The following is a 21705-nucleotide window of genomic DNA, read 5'->3' on the forward strand; positions in this document are numbered from 1 at the left end:
GAATACAAAATTTATTATTAGTAGTCTTCCACCCCTCTCAAAGTTGGTGTACAGGACCAGAACAAGAAGACAGCTGCAAAATTTATTTTATTGTCTGAATTGATTTGAAATAATTCAGTAGCAGCATGTGACCCATCATGATGCTTCCACATTTGGGACGACATTGCTGTCATGTAAACGATTAGAAACAGCACGTAACACGTATATTCACTGTCGGTACTACAAATCTAACGCTTTGTATGTAACGAAACTTATCTGACATGGTTCAAGCACTGCATGTGAGTCTACAGTCTCTTCTCCCGTGATATACTAGTTGGCTTCATATGCAAAAATGTCGATCTCACTATTTTAATGAGATATTCGAGAATGCCTCACTACCGAATGTTTTGGGGTTCGAAACGATCATTGTAACTATTCTCAATAGACACTTAATAAAGTGTCTAAGAAATTTAATGTGTCAGTGGGAGGAATTATCGTTTCTGCCAAGGGCAATAGCACAAATTCCAAGAAGAGGAAAGTTTCATCGAATATTAACTAGTTGTATTATCACTAGTTGTAACATCAGGGAATATCTAGTTGGAATATTATTCAGTTTTAAATAGAGCAGACGAAAAGTTGCAGATTGCAAATTCATTAGTTATAATTAATTGTAACATACACTCAACTGGTTGTAATGCAATCCGTACATAGTGAAATGTACAGGCCACTGATGTGTAACTCTTTATCCACGTGACCCTTAATATTGGTGTACAGGTCATTTCATGACAAAAGCTGCATAATTTGTTTTATTGTCTGAACAGATGTGACACAGTTCAATGGCATGCATTGAACTCTACAGCTTCCACTGCCAGGACGAAATTGTTTGCCCTGGAATGCATTGTCCAGTGATATTTTAGCACATTGTTCTTTGTTGGCGGACTATAAAAGGGCGCGGGTGCAGTAGTATATCCCTCAACAACAAAAATTTTTTCATCCACCTTTCATTACTGCACAAACATTTTTCATTTTAAATTACTTCACACTTCCCATATCATTCTACTGAAGGGTGGCAATGAACTCGTGCCTGAAATTTATTATTACTATTCTTCAACCCGCCTCTAACTTCAATTGCAGTGTCATCAATAGAGGGTTCACACAAAAATCAAGTTCTTGGCTGCCAAATAGCAGCCAGTAGGTTGTACGATGTTCGAGAAGATCTCGCTAATTTAATGAGATGTTCGAGAAGGCCCCGCTACATCAATTGTTTTGGGGTTCGAATCGATCATCTTTATGTTCTCATTAGACACTTACTAAAGTGTCTAATGAAATTTTATGTGTTGGGGGGAGGACTTGTTGTTTGTGCCAAGTGCAATTGCACAAACAAGAGAAGAGGAAAGGTTCATCAGATATTAACTAGTTGTAGTATCACTAGTTGTAATATCAGGAAATTTCTAGTTGTAATATCACTAGTTTTAAGTAGATAAGACGAAAAACTGCCGATTGCAAATTCATTAGTTGTAATGAATTGTAACATATATATAACTAGTTGTAACTCAAAATGGTACATGGCGTAATCAAAATTTGTTGCATTTTAAATATTAGTTACCATACTTTCGAATTACTTGTCCCAACGAAGTATCATGTTCTTCTGTGAAACTGTTACTTATTATGTGGTCACGTGGAACCAAGCTGAGCCGCCAATTGTAAGTTCATTTCTGTACTGAAGGAGTACTACCTATTGAAGTGCTTGTAGTACTATCTGTAATACTTATCATTAATACAATTATAAACAAATTGTCTAAGTTTTAACATACAAGCAAATGACAAGGTGCCTGTACAAGCACATCAATAAGCGGTAACAGCTTATTAATTTCTTGTAACGTACATATGCTGGTTGCAACTTCTTGTTACACTTGAAAGGTAAGGTGACTGACGTATAACTGGGTATTCACGACCCAATGGTTGTTGGAGTACAGGTCATGATCCAATCGAATTGAACCATTATTCCATCCACACACTATACATTTGACCAAACGTTGAGTCTATTCTCTCGTTAATAGGTGGTTGCCATGGCTTCATCAACTCACCCAGGAGTACTATCCTGTGGAGAACAGCATGAAATGACACAGCAAGCAGTTGGTCAAGTTGCCAGAAGAAACCATTTACTATGCATGGTCTGAAACAGGTGCTCCGTTAAAAATTTCTAACTCTTTTTTTCTCCCACCTTTTTCTTTATCAGTAGATCCTTTCTTTCATCCAACCAAAAAGCAGTAGCTATCAGCATAGTCATGCAATCCACAAACGAAGGATCTCATACAAGCTCACCATCAAATGTTCGGCAAAAAAGACGGAAAGTATCGTTGGGTCCAACAAATGCCATCAGCAAGTACGAAACACCAGACGGGAGGATTTTATATGGTACCAAACGCGAGTTCAAGAATGCTCCGCTTAACACCAACAACTCTCTGGGACTAGCTGGTCACATTTTTAAAAATACCGTCAATAATCATCTACCGTCTGGCTATTCCGTTATGAACCATGAACCCATATGGGAGCCTGTTCGTGAGCGAAGAATGGAATTAGAGGTACTTTGTCGCTGGCATGGCCTCCGCGTCCCGAGAACAAGGTCGGCGGATCTTATTATAGGACCACAAGCCAATGATGCAAGCGTATTACATAGACTACAGCGAGAAGTTATGCAGATGGAGCGTAGGCTTCACAGGTTTCACGAGATCCAAGCCGCAAAAAGACATGGTATTAGAAAACAATTTGATGTTCAGCACATTTTAGCAGATCCCATGCTTATATCCGATCCGGACCTATCTGACTTTACTGAATCAAGCGACGATGACTTTCAAAGGTACATACCCCATTGTCTAATGCATGACGGCGTTCCCAGGTGTTGTATGGGATACAACTGATAACAAGGGATGTAGTTCAATGTTTGTTAGGGTAGCGGTAAAACTATACTCATTATAATCTCTACTCAAACAAATTGCTTACCATATTTGGATATTAATCATGCCTGTTAAACAGTCGTAACTAGTTGTAACGTAACAGTAACATATCCCTAACTGGTTGTAATCCATTGTGTACTGTTCGTTCTTCCTTTTTTGTTGCATTGTAAAACTTCATTTTAACGTTACAAATTAGTTCTCCAAGAAATCATTTTCTTATGCGCACCTATTACCAACATGTGGTCGTGACCTGACTTGACCATAATTTAATTAACCTAAAAACTTGTAATACCAATTGATGTGCCTGTGATATATCATGTCAATGGTGCACTAAATTCGCCAAGCGATGCAAAACAAATGGCCTAAATGATAATGTTTTATAAAAATAGCCCAATAATAATTCGAATTTATCATCATAACAAAATCAAGACAATTTAGACTTTAGATTGTGTTATCCTATATATCGTACCTTTGGCGGTGCGATCTATGCCAATAAATATGTTATTAAGGTATGCAATTGAATGTAGTAGAATGGTATACATATCACGATAACCATTCAACTGTTATGGTCGATTTAGTGAAAAATATCCGATCACAAAAAATACGTTTAATTCTATTGTAAAATTGTTACTTCAATTTTCTACCAACTTTATAATTTTCTAACAATTTTATACAACCCAATACAAACTATTGATGACTACTAACATTAGATGCGATTACAATTGTAATCCATTTGTCTAAATTTGAAAAGAGTGAAACATCAATGGTGCCTGTATAATCTCGTCAACAAGTTGTAACAGCTTATTAACTGCTTGTAACGTACATATGCAGCATTCTCAAGTTGGGATAACCACTTAATGTCTCGTTCAAAATGTATAGTTACACATCATTCATCAACCTCATTTTGGGGGGAGGCGACGTCAACGCGTAGTTGCAATCCCTGTGTGTTATTTCTTCCCTGAAATGCGTAACGATGGCAAATCAGCAAATATTATTAATAAAACATACGATTAATGATATACGATATCCAAGTCTCCAATTAATAACATTACATAAATATGTGCTGTAACGATAAAAGTTTATCACCTGAGGTGATGGTGCAAATACATGATATGCATCAACATCACAGTGTGTTGAAATTATCCCACGCTCCTCCTACATTATATAGTATAAGTAATCGACTGTCAACAAATCATTACCAGTGCCTATATTGCTCACTTATAAAGTTAAATTGGACTAGACATTATAACAAAAATGATATATCAGACCATTAAGACATCTCTGATGGAGTTATGCTTGAAAAAAATAGAAAATCTGAGATGCATCCATTCTGTAGGGACACTTGCAGGAGGCCCCTGATTAGCCAAACGGTGGATCTTGAAATAATAAAAAATAATACGTTATTAAAGCGAACATACGTTAACTACATAATTTGCATGATTTGACAGCCTTCGGGAGCCCACCGTTACAATTAAAGAAAAAAAGGTAGCTCTACTACATGAACAAGAAGGTTTTATTTTAACTACTAAATGCATGCATACCGTTTGACTTTCATCGGTATCGGGAGCAACAACATTTGGAGGGCCATTCACTGTCTGACTCATTGAATGCGTCTACAAGTTTCGTATGGGCCAAATCATTGTATAAGACAAACAAAATACATATATCAGGAGGGATGACGGCCGTAACAACATTATCACACAATGTAACATCAATGCAACTATTTATGTTGTTAGAAACATCCAAATAAAAGTAAGAGTTATGTCCATTTTATATTAACCGAAACAGAGTCAGTAGATGAACGGCATCCCATAAACATGTATTCCTCAAATGAAACCGATGTCGGCTCCGATTCTGAGACCTACAGTATTGACACGACAATAATATTATTTCATAATGAATGTTACCTAAACTTTAGTTAATAGTATAACAATAACTTAGTTTTAGCATAAATGTTCCCCAAGTACCAAAATTTGATCCATACCGTAGTCTGTGTAGTTCTTGATAATCTAGATTTTCTTTTTACTCTGTCAAATTTATCGACCCAACTTCGCATCACTTTACTTTTCTTCCCACCGCCTCGTTTTTTAATGTCTCTTGCGACTACTGCCTCCCCCATTTCATTTACAATTTCAATTTTATCTCGTTCCTCCATATTCAGATTTTTTTGATTTTGCAAATGTTGCTCTTCACTTTCTGAGAGGAGGAGCTCAACTCTCTTTGACAAATCGGATATGACAGTGATTGCTACTTTGCTGGTGTCCTTCGACATTGCTGCTCGAGTTGCGACCTTAATCATGGCTGGAGCGAGCTCCCGATAACGAGTTGAAATCATGACTTTAGGATCAGCCACAACTTCCTGTCCTCGCCGATCAAAACAATCTCCAGCCCGAGCTCTTTTTGTCCATCGCCTCTTAATGTATTCAGGAGGAATTATTTTTATGCCCACGGTATCAAACACCTTCAACGCGTGCCCACATAAAATGCCTTCATTCTCGTATTTTTTGCAACTGCAACGTACACTTAGATCATTCCGATTGAATACTACTGTTCTTTCAGGTCCTCCATCATACCTCATGACCGTAAACTCCACAAACATCGCTGCATCTTGTTGTCTCAATATAACCATAGCTGTTGACTCGCCATATTCATTTTGGAATGCAACAAATACGGTTGGTGAATACGTCTCTGATGCATGCACAAGCATAGGTGTTTGCCTTAACCCTACCATGGGGAGCTTTTGCCTCATTTCATATTCTGCGATCAGTTCATTATGTCTCTTTTCATCAACCACCTGATTGAAATGTCTAAAGAACTGCACAAGGTCATGATCCAGTTTCAAATGATTTTTAATTGCTGCATTTAGGCTTTCGCTGAGTTGGGTGCTTCGCATTCCCGCAGTCCATCTTTCTTTCATCATGCACCTTGCCCATTTATCACGAATTTTGTACAACCCCGAGAGCCATTCATTATTTTCAAGATTGTGTTTCTTCACCATCGCCTCCCACACCCTATTGAATTGTTCCACTTCTTGAAACTCATACATGCAGGCACCAAACATGTATGGAAGATCACTATTTTCCTTGTAATGATTGCCAAGATGTTTCATAAAATTACGCCTTATGTGAAACGTACATAGATCATGAAATGTTTCAGGCATGACAATTGAAAGAGCGGCTGCCATGGCGTGATCTTGGTCGGTTAGTATGGTACTTGGATGTTTTCCGCACATTGCTTCTAAAAATGTACCAAACACCCATTTGAAAGAATCTATCGTCTCATCATACATAAGGGCAGCACCGAATATCACAATTTGCCTATGCTGGTTAAAACCCACAAATACTCCAAGTGGCCGGTATTCTTTATTTGTTTTGTAGGTTGTGTCGAATGTGACTACGTCTCCAAAAAAGTTGTAGTCAATTAACATTCCTGCATCAGCCCAAAAGATATTCGTTATTTGTTCTTCACAGTCCAGCTGTACGGCATGAAAAAAGGATGGATTCTCGAGTGTTTGCTCTTGAAAATAATTCAGCATGCTACCTGCTTCTCCATATTTCAAGCTCCTTTCCCGTCTTGTTCGAAGATATCGTTTAAGATCATCCCGAGTATATCCCACATTACCCATCCCACCTGCTTCCGTTCCCATAAGCTCATGGCTCTGTTTCAATGAAAACCCAGCATCCTCGCTTATTTCAGTTTGGAATCCTTGAGCCACACTCACTTTTCTTTGTGATGGCATCATGTGAGCACATTGAGCAATGTGCAACTCATGATTATGCTCTAAGACAAGGTCATGCACACGGTACTTCATTGTCCCTCTAAACAACACGATAACCATCTTAGCTCCACACCCTGTTTTCGTCGGCGCTCGTGTCCTCTTTGGCATCACATCACCTTCGTACTTGCGTTTCACACCTTCCTTGCAGCAACTATATCTCCTAGACGTGGTCATGCCGTCTTTGTCTTTATTCAGATAGTCTTTACGTACACTGAAACCCATTTTAAAGGCATACTTGTTGTAAAACTTGTACGCATCCTCTTCACTGTTGAACTCCATTCCTAATTCAGGGGTCCCATTTTCTGCCAATTTGCTGCAATCCATTACTTCTACTCCTGCCAATTATGTATCAAACACCCTAATTTGCAACATTTCATGAATAGTATGTACATAAACGCCAATATAAATGTATATTACCATTTATAATGTGTTATGAATCACACATTACTCGTATACCAAATCCTATTATTACGCTTATCAATATGATTAATGATTCACATCACCTTACTTTTACTCTAAGACAACGGTATTATCTATGTACAAATACAACTCCATGTACACTAACTTATACGGACTATAATGTATTGGTCACGCGTTGTAAGTCTATTTGAACTGTATGTACTTCCACGCTGGTGATTATATTTTGATTCTAGATTCTTTAACTTACTGGACCTTATGTCATTCGTTAATGACAACCGCATAAACCAACTCCACATTTTCTACTTTTTCTACATTTTGAGGGCCAAACAAGTACTTTCTACTCATTGTAATATATTTCTTACATCATGTAATTGACTTACAACACAAGGTTCACCCATTTATTATTCACATATGTGTTTTTTCCTCTGTTTCACCCCATTCAACTCTACGCCTCTATTTTATACACACTGTATGGTCAGGAGAGGGGCAAACTAATATTACTCCATGAGCATGGACCAATTACTAGATGCACAATAATTCATATCAATTGTAATACGGTGGCTATAACATGTAACTAATTTACAACAAGATGTATATTCATTCACTTGTTAAATGTGACTTTGTTTCTCTCATCTTTCCCTAATTCCAGTGGATGATTTACTTGAATACATAACCCTACTTTCTACTCATTGTAATATATTTCTTACATCATGTAATTGACTTACAACACAAGCTTCACCCATTTATTATTCACATATGTGTCTTTTCCTCTGCTTCATCTCATTCAACTCTACGCCTCCATTTTACACACACTATATGGTCAGGAGAGGGGCAAACTAATATTGCTCCATGAGCATGGACCAATTACTAAATGCACAATGATTCATATCAATTGTAATACGGTGGCTATAACATGTAACTAATTTACAACAAGATGTATATTCATTCACTTGTTAAATGTGACTTTGTTTCTCTCATCTTTCCCTAATTCCAGTCGACGGTTTACTTGAATACATAACCCTAGGTCTTCCAAAAACTACTATCCCATTATAGTCCATCACTGAAAAGCTGAATGCTCACACAAACACAGATACGGTACACACATACAAATACAGTACAACTTCACTATTCTTCTATCATCTTCATATTATGTCTTCAGTGACTCTAATTTCATCCTTCCTTTAACAGATGTGCATTTGGGTGACAAATTATTGGCCACAATTACTGACATGGTTCAGTCATGTTACCTTGGTCTGCTAATACGCTTCACGTTTCACCGAAATCGGAGACGTAGCTGCTTCTGCTATTAAGTTGAAGGACAAAATCTGGTTTCGTGAGATGCTGAATTTCCTCTATTTGCTTCTACCTTACCGCCGCTCTTGCACGCATTCAGAATACATACAACACTCTTATACCCAATTGGAGACCACAACTGCTTCTGCTATTCAATTTTACGGACAAACTTTGGCTTCATCTCTGTTTGCTTCTTCCATGCCGCCTGCCTCTCCACCCATTTTTCTGTCAATTGCTACTTTCATCAGAGTAGACTACACCCACTTCACCTAGAAACACCCAGTAGGTTGAATCCCACCTGAACTTCAGCTTTCTGCCTTCAGTGAGTGGTTGGTCAGAGTAGATTACCTTCACAATTTAATTATTTGGCTTCCCTCAGTTTTGTTTTCTGCAGCTAATTCAAAATTTCAACTTGAATTTCAAAAACCAATTCTCTTCCGTTTGCTCCGTCTGCTCCCGTTTGGAAGTCAACATTTTTTTATTTGGAACGGCATCGTTTTTGTGCCCTGCTTCAGCCTTGCTGACTTGGCTCATTTGTCTCCTCACGTTTTTTATTGTGAGGAGACCGTTCAGGAGCGGTCGTCTGAGGACCGCTCCTGCCCCGTATCCCGGAAAAATCTACCGCAAAATGTAGGGTCTGGGATCTGGTTTTCATTGGGTTTTGGATATTTAATTCATGTTGATGATGTGGCAGATTATTGTCTATTTGATCTATAAGTGAACTCGTAGACTAGATCTACCAAGTATTTGACCATTTGAATTAGTGTCTCAATGTCCATGTTGCACATATATCTATCGATGTGTTCGATGATGAAGGCTGGTGTTCAAGTATTAAATTTTTAGAAAAAATTAGAGTTATAAAGATTATATTTAATAAACTTTACAAGGAGTATTTTTTTTATAGCATTAAACTACAATCAATGAATATAATATATATCAATTTCAATCATAATAAGAGTTAGAAAGGTGAAACATCCTTTGGGTTATGGCGAGTTAAGTCAAATTTTTTTTTTTTTACAATATCCAACTTCAAAAAGTACTTCAATGGTCAATCAAAAATACATCTAAGCCCCTCATTAGTTTGACTATTGTATAATAGATAATTCTATCAGTTTAGAGTTGCTAATCATATAAGCTTTATAATCCTAAACCATGTCGTCAATGATAAATATAAACAAGTTTCACCAAATGAAATCATTTCTCTTAAAAGTTAAACTATTCAAATTTGAGGAAAGAAATTTCAGTATAATTTACATAGTGTTACAATTGCAATAGCACTATGAATCATTTTGCAATCCATGATTAATAGAAAAAAAATACAGAAAAAAATTGCTAACATTAATTAAAAAAATTCATAGAATGATGTAAGGGCGAACAACAAATTATTCAAATAGCTAAAAATATAAACTCAAATGAAAATTTAAAAAGGCACTCATGTAACCCATATCCAACAAAAAGTGGAATGCTTTGTTGCTTGTGTATTGGTGTTCGTTAGAAAAATTAATTTTTAAATATTAAATATTAATTTGTTCATCTCAATTACATTTATTCTTTCAAAACAATTGATTTTTTTTTAAAATTTTGTGAAACCATAAAAGAAGAAATTTCAAAGCATCATGTTTATGAGTAAAGCACGCGCTCCATTACTAATTTATTGATTTTCTAAAGGGATGCTGACTGATGATGAAGAATCATAGCAACCGAAAGGTCAATGAAAGTTGGTGAAAGCCACTACAATGATTATGATGTCGTCATTCTTTCCCAAGGCAACCACTATGATAAAATTTCAAAATTGTTATTTATGAATAAATCCCAGTTCAAATGGACTTTATAGTTTAGACTGGGTCATAATGAAAATGGTGGTCAGTTTCCTAATGAGGAATGAGTTTAGACGATTAATTGACACTTTCTACTCATCCCCAATGAAGAAATACATAGTTTCCGCTTTATGCTGTTCAACTTAAACTGATTCTTAGTACTAATCGTCTAAGCTCATATGACTCTTTCACCAAATTGGTCGAATGAAGGTTAGACGTCAATTCTTAGTACTAATCGTCTAAGCTCATATGACTCTTTAGTTAGGCTCTTTTCCTCCCGAACGCAAATCTACAGCTAGCGGCCACATCCTTTTTATCTTTTTCTTTCAATCGTTTAAACTCCATGTAAGCCTTCAACTGCTTCGTGATTATGCGGCAAGGCTAAACCTGTTTATCTAGTTGAGGAATAATCAAGACCCGATTACACGGACAATTGTGAGATCGTTTTAATCGTTTTGCTCTATTTTAAATTCCGCGTTCGTGGGTATTTAATTATTCTCTGTTTTAACAGCCTATTATTGTTTAGATTTATTGGATCAATGTGGCCAATTGTTCAATTGTCTGAATAGTATACTGCCAATTAGGACAAGGGTACGTATCACTTGATTGTTTTAAATTAGTGGCGAATGACACAATTTCATTGCCTCGCAAGTAGTCTAATCTGGGTTGTGGAAATAATTAATCTAGTTTAAATGTACACACATGTGTGTTTGTTAACTAGAATTGGGTCTCTCTAATTCCTAAAGCTGAGAATAGATTAAATCCTTCGAGCGTCTCTGGGGTTATCTAATTTACAATAGGGTAGTTTAAGAGTGTCTCTGGACTATCATATAATTAAGGAGAGATTGGTGGTTTAGCGGTTGTTGAGTTGCTTTAACCAATTTATTTGCGAACGTGTGAATTAATTTAGGTATCTATGATCAATTGCTTGAACCGGTGCCGAGATTATCTCCTTGACTAGGCTGTGTCAATTAATTGTTTATTACATTCATTAACTACTACACTTTTGCGATTTAGCAAATCAGTACCCCTGCATCTTTAATTTATTTCTTTTATCTTCCTTCCCAAAATCCCCCAAATTCTCCGTGTGTGATAAATCTATCAGTTCTCTGAGGAGATGACCATACTCACTACTATACTCATTCAATTTCGGGAGTAGGTCTCATTATAAATTTTATTTTTGGTGGTTTGACAGCCATTGCATCTTCATCTTTCAATCCGTTGGATTTGAAAGAAAACGCTGCCTTGAATTTTTCCAGTCTCTTCAGCACCTAAGAACCACAAAAATAAATGAAATCAAGAGTGTTAAACATCTGTAGAAAGGTTGAATATAGATAATAGCACATCCATATCTATACTTTTCATCTTGCTCCATCAAGTCATTGCAAAAATTTCTAGATCTAATACAGCTACAGCCCTCCTTTCAGAGAACACAACCACATCATTTGAAACAAAAAAGTTTTGTGCTCTGACCTCGGTCAATGAATTTAACAGAGGATTATACACCTTAGGAGAATATTATGTAAAAAGTGTTGGACCTCTGCTCTTATCGGAATACATGAGTATATCTAAAAAAAGAATTTCTATATTTTACCTTGAGTTTCCCCACGCTATGCATTAGGATCTGACATGCATATCCTTTTACATTTTTCTTTCTTATTTTGTTTCCCATTTCTAATGCTGGTATTATTTTGGTTCGGTTTACTAATGTTTTGTGTGCTTACTCTCTAAAATACAAACTGCTTCAGCCACTACTCTAAGAACAATAAGTTCTCTCACTACCCATCAATTATAAGTATAAGAACAGAAGCTTTTATACAAGGTATAAACATAAAATGATCAATATGACTGTCAAATGCATACTTCATCCTCGTGTCCTTGGCATCTGCGCTTCTTTTGCTGCTATAGCTGTCTTTCATGTTCAGCATTGTTCATCAACTGTAGGTCAGCATCTGCATTATCCATGAGTTTAGCTGAGGTTTGGACTACCCACTCTGAGCAAAAGTGTCAGCATTGCTTGGACTACCCACTCTGAGAAGAAGTTCTATTATAAAATATGTTCAAAACATCTCATCCTGCATGAGATGTCATTTGAATCATTTTTTTACATCTTATCCACCCTATGGATCTGGCTAATCGTTGAAGTGTCACAATCCGTCTAGGAGTCATAAAAATACCAAAAAAATTCTTGTTCTGTTAGACTTCTTTCACAGGGTATTAGGAAGGATTACTGCTTGAGCCAATCCATAATCATGTAAAACATGCTGAAGAATGTCATAAAAAAGCATACAAAAGCTTAGTTGCAGGTGTATAGTAATTTCATGGTGACATCAAAGCATTTCAGGAGAAAAATAATAAAGCACTTTCTATCAGGTCAAAAAAATATTATATAGTTGTAAATTGCCACTTTGTATAATTTGCAAATCCGATTAAGTCCAAAGTATCAAATACTAAGCATTATGACACTAAATTAGCTAGAACAGATACAAGTTGACTATGTTAATTGGCATGAATAAAAAAGATTTGTAAGTTATAGGTTCATTTTAACTCTCTGCAGAAAACAAACTTACTCTTATCTGTCTTTTGTTCAGTTGGAAGAACACTAAGCTCCTTTCTTTTCTGCAGTATCTGCTGACGCACGCATCCTTGCTGTTAGGACCGGGCCAGGAAATAGACAAACTCAAATTAGAATAAAGTAGGCGGTATAACCGACCATATAATAGATAGGCGGTAGATACCAGCCATATAATAATTAGGCGGTAAAACCGACCATATAAAGACGGATAACAAAGCAAATAAAAGACACAGAAGATTTACGTGGTTCGGTCAAATTGACATACGTCCACGGGCAAAGAAGGAGCAATATTTCTACTATGAAGAAGAAATACAAAAGCCGTAGGAAAGTGGTTCCTAGGCCAAAAGGCACTTATAAAAGGTTTAGAAAATATTCCTAAACACAATACAAGAGAACCTAAAATATTTAACTAAATGGGCTAGATGACTCAAGAAGCTAATAGCCCATATAACTCTCTTGAGTGGTGCAATTAATTTCTTCAATAGGCTTCCTTATTTATAACCTTCAGCAGCCGACTTTTCCTTGCCATTGTTTGATGTGGGATGAAAGGAAGAAAACTTCCTTATGCAGCATCTGATGTGGGACGAAGAATTTTGCCACACAAGGTCAAATCTTGCGGCTCAACAAATCTCCACCTTGGCATAATTTTGAGTTCCACCATCAATAGTAAAACTGCTCCACCTTCTCCACATAAGCCCCAACGGACTTAAGTCACCAACAACGAATACCAACCAAGTCCAAGCACTGTTTGAACTTATAAACTGGAAGAGGTTTCGTAAACATATCGGCTGGATTGTCCTTAATATTGATTTTCTGAATAAGGACCTTTCCTTCTGCAATGATATCCCGAATGAAGTGATATTTCACATCAATATGTTTCGTCCTCTCATGATACATCTGATCTTTAGTCAAGTGTATGGCACTTTGACTATCACAGTGAATAACAGTAACACCTTGATGTAGACTAAGTTCGCTAAATAAACTCTTCAACCACAAGGCTTCTTTGACTGCCTCGGTCAAAGCCATATATTCTGCTTCTGCAGTAGACAAGGTTACGACAGGTTGTAGAGTAGCTTTCCAACTAACAGCACAACCGCCAATGCAAAATACATAGCCTGAAAGCGATCTTCTCCTATCAAGATCCCAGCGTAGTCTGAGTCTACAAAACCAACCAAAGTGTTATTATTTTTTCCAAACTCCAAACATACATTTGAAGTACCTCGCAAGTATCTGAGAATCCACTTCACAGCCTGCCAATGTGGTTTACCAGGGCAAGACATATATCTGCTAACAACACTGACTGCTTGTGCAATATCTGGACGAGTACAAACCATTGCATACATAATACTGCCGACTGTACTGGAATAAGGAACCCATGCCATATAATCTTCCTCTTCATCTGATTTTGGTGATTGAGCAGCAGATAGCCGAAAATGGCTAGCAAGAGGAGTAGATACTGGTTTAGCATCTTTCATGCCAAAACGCTCCAAGACTTTCTCAAGGTAATTTTTCTGGGTCAAAAATAACTTCCCTACTCCTCGATCTCGATTGATATCCATGCCAAGAATTTTCTTAGCTGCTCCCAAATCTTTCATTTCAAATTCACTATTTAACTGCAGTTTCAAAGTGTGAATTTCTGACAAATTCTTGGCAGCAATGAGCATATCATCAACATATAACAATAAGTAAATGAAAGAACCATCATTTAACTTCCGGAAGTAAACACAACTATCATACATGCTCCTTAAATAACCATGACCCAACATAAAGGAATCAAACCTCTTATACCACTGTCTTGGAGACTGCTTCAATCCATATAAGGATTTCTTTAATAAGCAAACATGGTCTTCCTTACCTTCAATTTCAAAACCCTGGGGTTGTCTCATATAAATTTGTTCTTCAAGTTCGCCATGTAAGAAAGCTGTCTTAACGTCGAGCTGTTCTAACTCCAAATTATACATGGCAACTAAAGCAAGCAAAACACGAATAGAGCTATGTTTAACAACAGGTGAAATATATTATTAAAATCAACACCTTGTACCTGACTATAGCCCTTTGCAACTAATCGTGCTTTATACCTTGCATCTTCAACCCCTGGAATACCTTCCTTTTTCTTGAAGACCCACTTGCAACCAACAATTTTCTTAGCTGACGGCGGCTTTACAAGAATCCAAGTTTCATTCTGATGAAGAGATTCAATTTCTTCATTCATTGCAATCAATCACTTTGCAGAATCATCACAAGAAACTGCTTCTGAATAGGTGGAAGGCTCACCAACTGCATCAGTTTCTTCTGCAACAGATAAAGCATATGCAACTAAATTTGCATATCCTTGTGGTGGTCGAATGTCTCTCCTTTGTCTATCTCTGGCTATGGAATACTCCTCTTCTTCTGAACTATCTTCAACAGTAGATTCAGGTGTATCTACTGGTACTTGTTGAATAGAAGATTTGGATTGAGAAGGACCAAAACTGCCAATATCAAGCTCCACCTGCTTCTGTGTACTATCAGTAGTACAAGGACTAGAAGACTCCTTTTTGGAAGATAACATAGACAATTCATCAAAAGTAACATTTCTACTGATTACAAATTTTGGGGATTTGGGATCAGGACACCATAATCTGTATCCTTTCACCCCAGAAGCATATCCAAGAAAAATGCACTTTTTAGCTCTAGGCTCCAATTTTCCATCATTCACGTGCATGTATGCTGGACACCCAAAAACTTTTAAATTGGAGTAATCAGCAAGAGTACCTGACCAAACTTCCTCAGGAGTTTTGAAATCAAGAGATGCAGAAGGAGAACGGTTGACAACATAACATGCCATATTGATTGCTTCTGCCCAAAAGTCGTTTGTCAACCCTGCATTAGAGATCATACATCTTACTCTCTCCAAAAGCGTTCTGTTCATACGTTCAGCCACACCATTTTGTTGAGTCGTCATCCTGACGGTGTGATGTCGAACAATTCCTTCATTTTTGTAAAATTCATTAAATTCACCTCCACAAAATTCCATGCCATTATCTGTTCTCAACCGCTTAACATGTTTTCCTGTTTGTTTCTCAATCAAAACTTTCCATTGCTTGAAAGTTAAGAAAACATCATTTTTATGCTTAAGAAAATAGACCCAAACTTTCCTTGAATAATCATCAATGAAAGTCAACATGTACCTGGCACCACCTTTAGAAGGAGCATGAGAAGGACCCCATAGATCCGAATGAATGTAATCAAGAGTACTTTTTGTCTTGTGAATTGCTGGGGAACTAAAGCTGACTCTTTTCTGCTTTCCAAAAATACAATGTTCACAGAATTTCAATGGACCGGTACTTTGTCCACACAGAAGTCCTCTTTTGCTCAATATGCTCAAGTCTTTTTCGCTCATATGCCCCAAATGCATATGCCATAATTTGGTGATGTCTGTATCTGATAAAGATGATGTTGAAACAACAGCAGCACCTGTAACAGTAGATCCCTGCAAAATATACAAAGTACCAGATCTGTGTGCCTTCATAACAACAAGAGCTCCTCGAGTGATTTTGAGAACTCCATCTCCACCTGAATACCTGCACCCAATAGACTCAAGAGTGCCCAAAGAGATGAGATTTTTTTTCAAATCTGGAACATGTCTAACATTTGTGAGCGTCCTTACAATACCATCGTACATTTTAATCCGGATTGTGCCTTTGCCAACAACTTTACAAACAGCGTTGTTGCCCATTAAGACAACTCCACCTTCAGTTGATTCATATGTTGAAAACCAGTCCTTATTGGGACACATATGATATGAACAACCCGAATCTAAAATCCACTCATTGTTAGATCTAAAATTATTTTCTGTTGCACAGAAAATAGTTCCATCATTCTCATCAACGGCAATACTAGCCTCGGTGGTTTCACTCCTTTTCTCCTTTTGCTTTTCTTTATTTTTCAATTTAAAGCAATCAGAGATAAGATGGCCCTTCTTTTTACAATAGTTGCACACCACATTTTTATGTCTGAATTTGGATCTATTTCTATTTTCTGGGCTTCTCTTTTCAAATCTACCCCGAACAAACAAGCCATCGGCTTAACTCCCACTAGTTTCCCCAATAATATCCCTATCTATATGCTCTTTAGATTTTAGTGCAGATTTAATTTCTCGATATGAAATTGTTTCCTTTCTATAAATCATAGTGTCACGGAAATACTTAAAGGACTGGAGAAGGGAACACAAAAGTAATAGGGCCTGATCTTCATCATCAATTTGCGAATCTATATTCTCCAAATCCATAATAATGGAATCAAATTTATCAAGATGGGAGAGTATAGATGTACCTTCAGACATCCGAAGCATATACAAACTCTGCTTCAAATATAGCCGATTCTCGACTGTCTTCTTCATATACAAAGCTTTCAATTTATCCCACATAGCCTTGGCCGAATTCTCCGTTGCTACCTCACGCAATACCTCATCGGAGAGATTCAAAATTATACTGGATCTAGCATTCTTATCCATATCAGTGAAATCCGCATCCTTTACATCTTCTGTTTTGTTCTCGATTCCATGAATCGCTAGATCAACTCCGTTTTGAACAAGAATGGCCTCCATCTTGAGCTGCCACATGCCGAAGTTGACATTTCTGTCGAATTTCTCGACAACCGTCTTTGTTATCGTCATTGTTGCCACAAAATCTGTAAGCTGAAGTTTGTCTCAAAAAACTGGCAAAACAAATATGCAAGTCTTGTGAGCGGGCCCCACAGGATAAGCGGGCCCCACGGGATAACGGACCCCACAAAGTGAACAGGCCCCACGAATAAATGGATCCCGCAGGATGAGTGGGCCCCGCAGGATGGACGGACCCCATGAGATGAACAGGCCCCACGAGATGAACCTGTCTTGCAAAATATATCAACCAGCTCTGATACCAGTTTGTTAGGACCGGCCCAAGAATAAACAAACTAAAGTTAGAATAAAAGTAGGCGGTATAACCGACCATATAATAGATAGGCGGTAGATACCAGCCATATAATAATTAGGCGGTAAAACCGACCATATAAAGACGGATAACAAAGCAAATAAAAGACACAGAAGATTTACGTGGTTCGGTCAAATTGACATACGTCCACGGGCAAAGAAGGAGCAATATTTCTACTATGAAGAAGAAATACAAAAGCCGTAGGAAAGTGGTTCCTAGGCCAAAAGGCACTTATAAAAGGTTTAGGAAATATTCCTAAACACAATACAAGAGAGCCTAAAATATTTGACTAAATGGGTTAGATGACTCAAGAACCTAATAGCCCATATAACTCTCTTGAGTGGTGCAATTAATTCCTTCAATAGGCTTCCTTATTTATAACCTTCAGCAGCCGACTTTTCCTTGCCATTGTTTGATGTGGGATGAAAGGAAGAAAACTTCCTTACGCAGCATCTGATGTGGGATGAAGAATTTTGCCACACAAGGTCAAACCTTGCGGCTCAACACTTGCATCAAAGTTAAATTCATCTTTATCACTAAAATTAGAAGCTTCGGACAACTTGGCATCTGATTGGCTCTGTGGTTCTTCCCTTTATGAACGTAGAGCCTTTGACTGTCATCCCTTGTAGCTTTTGTTAAGAAGAGAGGCTTTTAGAGTGAGAGAGAGAGAGATTGGGGAAGTTTTCCATGTATTTCACTTATCTATATACAAAGATACAAGTGCTTATTTATAGGATTACACAAGAGTAGTAATTAGATTCCTACCAACTACCAACTACTAATACCTATCAAATCCTTAATTGATACACATTAACTCCTAATAGGATATTTACAACCTCACCTACCAACTACTACAACTCAATCCAATACTCCCCCTCAAGTTGGTGCATAACTATTGTACATCCCCAACTTGCCTAATGAGTTGTTGAAAATCTTAGTCGGCATAGCTTTTGCGAGTATATTGGCTAGCTGATCTTCTGACTTCACGAACGGAAAACCATATCACTCTTTCTTCAAGGTTCTTCTTGATGAAGTATCGATCGACCTCAATATGCTTAGTACGATCATGTTGAACCGGATTATGGCTGATATCGATAGCAGCTTTGTTATCACAGAATAAGTTCATCTCTAACTGAGAAGCAAAGCCGATATCGGCCATCGGCCTCTTAAGCCACAGAAGTTCACACACTCCTTTAGCCATGCCTCTAAATTCAATTTCTGCACTCGATAATGCTACCACCTTTTTCTCTTGCTTCTCCAAGTAACCAGATTACCACCAACAAATGTAAAGTCGCCTGAGGTTGACTTTCGATCGGTGGCATCTCCTGCCCAATCGGCATCAGTATAACCTTCAACATAGAGAGTGCCGCTCTTGGAAAATAGGAGACTTTTCCCTAGAGACCCTTTTAAATATCGAAGGATCCTCATCACAGCTTCCATGTGTTGATTACTAGGTGAATGCATAAATCAACTGACCACACTGACAGCATAGGCAATATCAAGCCGAGTATGTGACAGGTAGATCAGCTTACCGACCAATCTCTGATATCTCTCTTTATCAGTCGGCTTCTGATTTGGAAATTCTCCCAACCTGTGGTTCTACATAATCGGCGTATCAGTAGGTTTACAGTCTAAAAGCCCAACTTCTGCCAAAAGATCTAGCACATACTTCTTTTGAGATATGAGGATGCCTTGTGCCGAACTTGTCACTTCAATTCCCAAGAAGTACTTGAGATTTCTGACAAGTATATATTTACGTGTTTTAAATGTATTTTATTAGTTAGTTTTGGTGTGTTTTAACCACTTTTATAGCTAATTAACTAGGAATCTAGTGAAAGTATGCATTTTGTGGTTTAAAGTGTGAAAATTGCATTTCTATGAATTTTAATGGTAAAAACTTCATGTTTTTGTAGGTTTAAGGATTCAATCATCAAATGGAATGAATTGAGAAGAGAATTGGATGATTATTGATGATTTGAAGTCGTTTAAAGAAGACATGAAGTGCAAAACATTCAAAGGAAGAAATGCAAGTGAAGACAGTTTCAACACCTTATGATATTTCAACTATATCTTGAGCTACAAGCATTGGATTGAGGTGATTCTTGAACTATTTTGAATTTAAGAGATAGATCTACGTTTGGTATGAAGACATCGAAGTCCAGTTCAGTAGTTTTCATGGTCAAAAAGTCGAAATACAGAAGTGCATGTTCATGGTCGAAAGCTAAAACAAGGTTCTGACCAGTCAAGGGTATTTTGGTCATTGCTTGGTCCACAGAACTCCATATTGGATGATTCTTGATGCACTGGAAAGCCAATGCAAAGTGCTACAACTTTTATGTTTTACATAAGAGTTAGTTCAGCCTCTAACATCAATAAAATATCAGTTGAAATTGAACAAAAAATAGAGCAAGGATGAATTCTGCCCAGAAAAGTGCAAACCTGCAAAGAGTAAAACGGGGGGAGGGGGCCAAAACGCGGGCATGGGCCGCATTTCCTACTCGCATTTTAGTAGATTTCGGATGCAACTTGCGCTGCAACTTGTGCTCTTTTCACACAACCTTTTTGATCATTTTTTCCGCAAAGATTCCGGCTGGAAATGATCAAATAAGCATGGAAACTTTTTGAAGCAATCTTGGAGAGTTTCAAGAGTCAAAAATGACAATTAGAGACAACTCATTTGGCTCTTGAATTGTCTATAAATAGAGGCCTTTGGAGAACATTTTCACAACTTTGGAAAGTTAGAAAAACTTCGCAAAAATGTAGTGTTCACTAGTTTTGGTTAGTTCATTAGTATAGTATAGTATAGTTAGAGTTAGTGTAGTTTATTCTTCTTGTATTTGTAGCTAAACTTAGATGAAGTGAAGGATGAAGATGGAGAGCATGGAGCTCAAGTGACATGGGTGACATTTCTCCTATCACTTTATTTCTTGTATTGCATCTTATGTTTAGTTATAACACAAGTATGGATCTTTTCTTTCTTGTTCTTCATGTTTAGTTAAAGTTTATGCCTAGAGTTATAGATGAACTTTCTATGTCTTGTTTGTGATGTTTACTTGGTTATTTTATGATATTATTTTGAGCAAGTTATTTATCACTTTTGCTTTTCTAATCATGATTAACCGGCCATTAATTGTGATCATCTTAAGGTGTTAAGTTTGCAATGAGAATTGAAATTTAACACTAGTTCAAAGAAGTGATAAACCTGGGGAGTTCACTCACGAGAGTAGAGGAGCAACTATGTGGCTTTAGTGACTTGTTTCATGTAATTTCATAGAAGGAATGAACTTGTAGTTAATTTCATAATCACGAGAGTAGGTATGGCTTAGTTACAAGTATAGTTGATTCACTACGAGAGTAGTGTGAATACATTAGGAAATTACGCCATAACTAGCCAAGATAATAGCATTCACTTAATCTGTAATCACATTTGCAAGAGTAGTAAAGAATTCCATATCTTTAGGAGCTTTCTAGTGTTATTTTCATTACTTTTATATTTATGATAGTTTAGATAATAAAGGAGTTCGAAAAACACCGGTACTTGAAATCTTTGCTGTGGGATCGACTCTTAATATCCTATAGTCGCTCATGATTCGTATACTTGTGATAAATCGCGTGTGGGGTATTTAGGATTTATAAATAGAAAACTTGATTGTGGATGAGTTAATTGTATATGTATACCCTACGCACGTCAAGTTTTTTGGCGCCGTTGCGGGGAAAGATTTGTCAATATCGGTGCCAAGAACAACTTTATTAATTTAGACATTTTTACTTTGTTTTTCTTGTGTTTGTTGTGTCTAGTGTCTTAATTTTTTTTAGTGTCTTTTTGAGTCTTTGTGTAAGTTTTTTTTTATATGTTTAGAGTCACCTATTCTTCTTGACTAAACGTGTTTTTGAGTTACTTTGAAAACATGTTTAGGAGTTCAAGGAGAGT

General features: G+C 37.1%; 1 protein-coding gene across 1 annotated transcript; it reads right to left on the reverse strand.

Annotated features, from left to right (window-relative positions):
• Nucleotides 1–3822: 3822 nt before the first annotated feature.
• LOC140016172 (protein FAR1-RELATED SEQUENCE 5-like) lies at nt 3823–7038 on the reverse strand. Its single transcript, XM_072069606.1, has 6 exons — nt 4921–7038; nt 4717–4797; nt 4478–4549; nt 4205–4312; nt 4023–4091; nt 3823–3894 (listed from the first exon to the last, which is right to left on the reverse strand). The coding sequence occupies exons 1-6, from the start codon at nt 7036–7038 to the stop codon at nt 3823–3825; spliced, it is 2520 nt and encodes an 839-aa protein (XP_071925707.1).
• Between the last annotated feature and the right edge of the window lie 14667 nt (nt 7039–21705).

This window comes from Coffea arabica, chromosome 10c (genome assembly GCF_036785885.1).
Source record: "Coffea arabica cultivar ET-39 chromosome 10c, Coffea Arabica ET-39 HiFi, whole genome shotgun sequence".
In the NCBI taxonomy this organism is placed as follows: Eukaryota; Viridiplantae; Streptophyta; class Magnoliopsida; order Gentianales; family Rubiaceae; genus Coffea; species Coffea arabica.

What these genes read in the sequence shown, in the direction of transcription:
- LOC140016172 (XM_072069606.1), bottom strand. Translation starts at nt 7,038, where the DNA reads ATGGATTGCAGCAAATTGGCAGAAAATGGGACCCCTGAATTAGGAATG. An exon ending in CATCTACTGACTCTGTTTCG is followed by an intron (nt 4,550 to 4,716) that starts GTTAATATAAAA and finishes CGAAACTTGTAG; the next exon opens with ACGCATTCAATGAGTCAGAC. An exon ending in TATTTGCACCATCACCTCAG is followed by an intron (nt 3,895 to 4,022) that starts GTGATAAACTTT and finishes TACGCATTTCAG; the next exon opens with GGAAGAAATAACACACAGGG.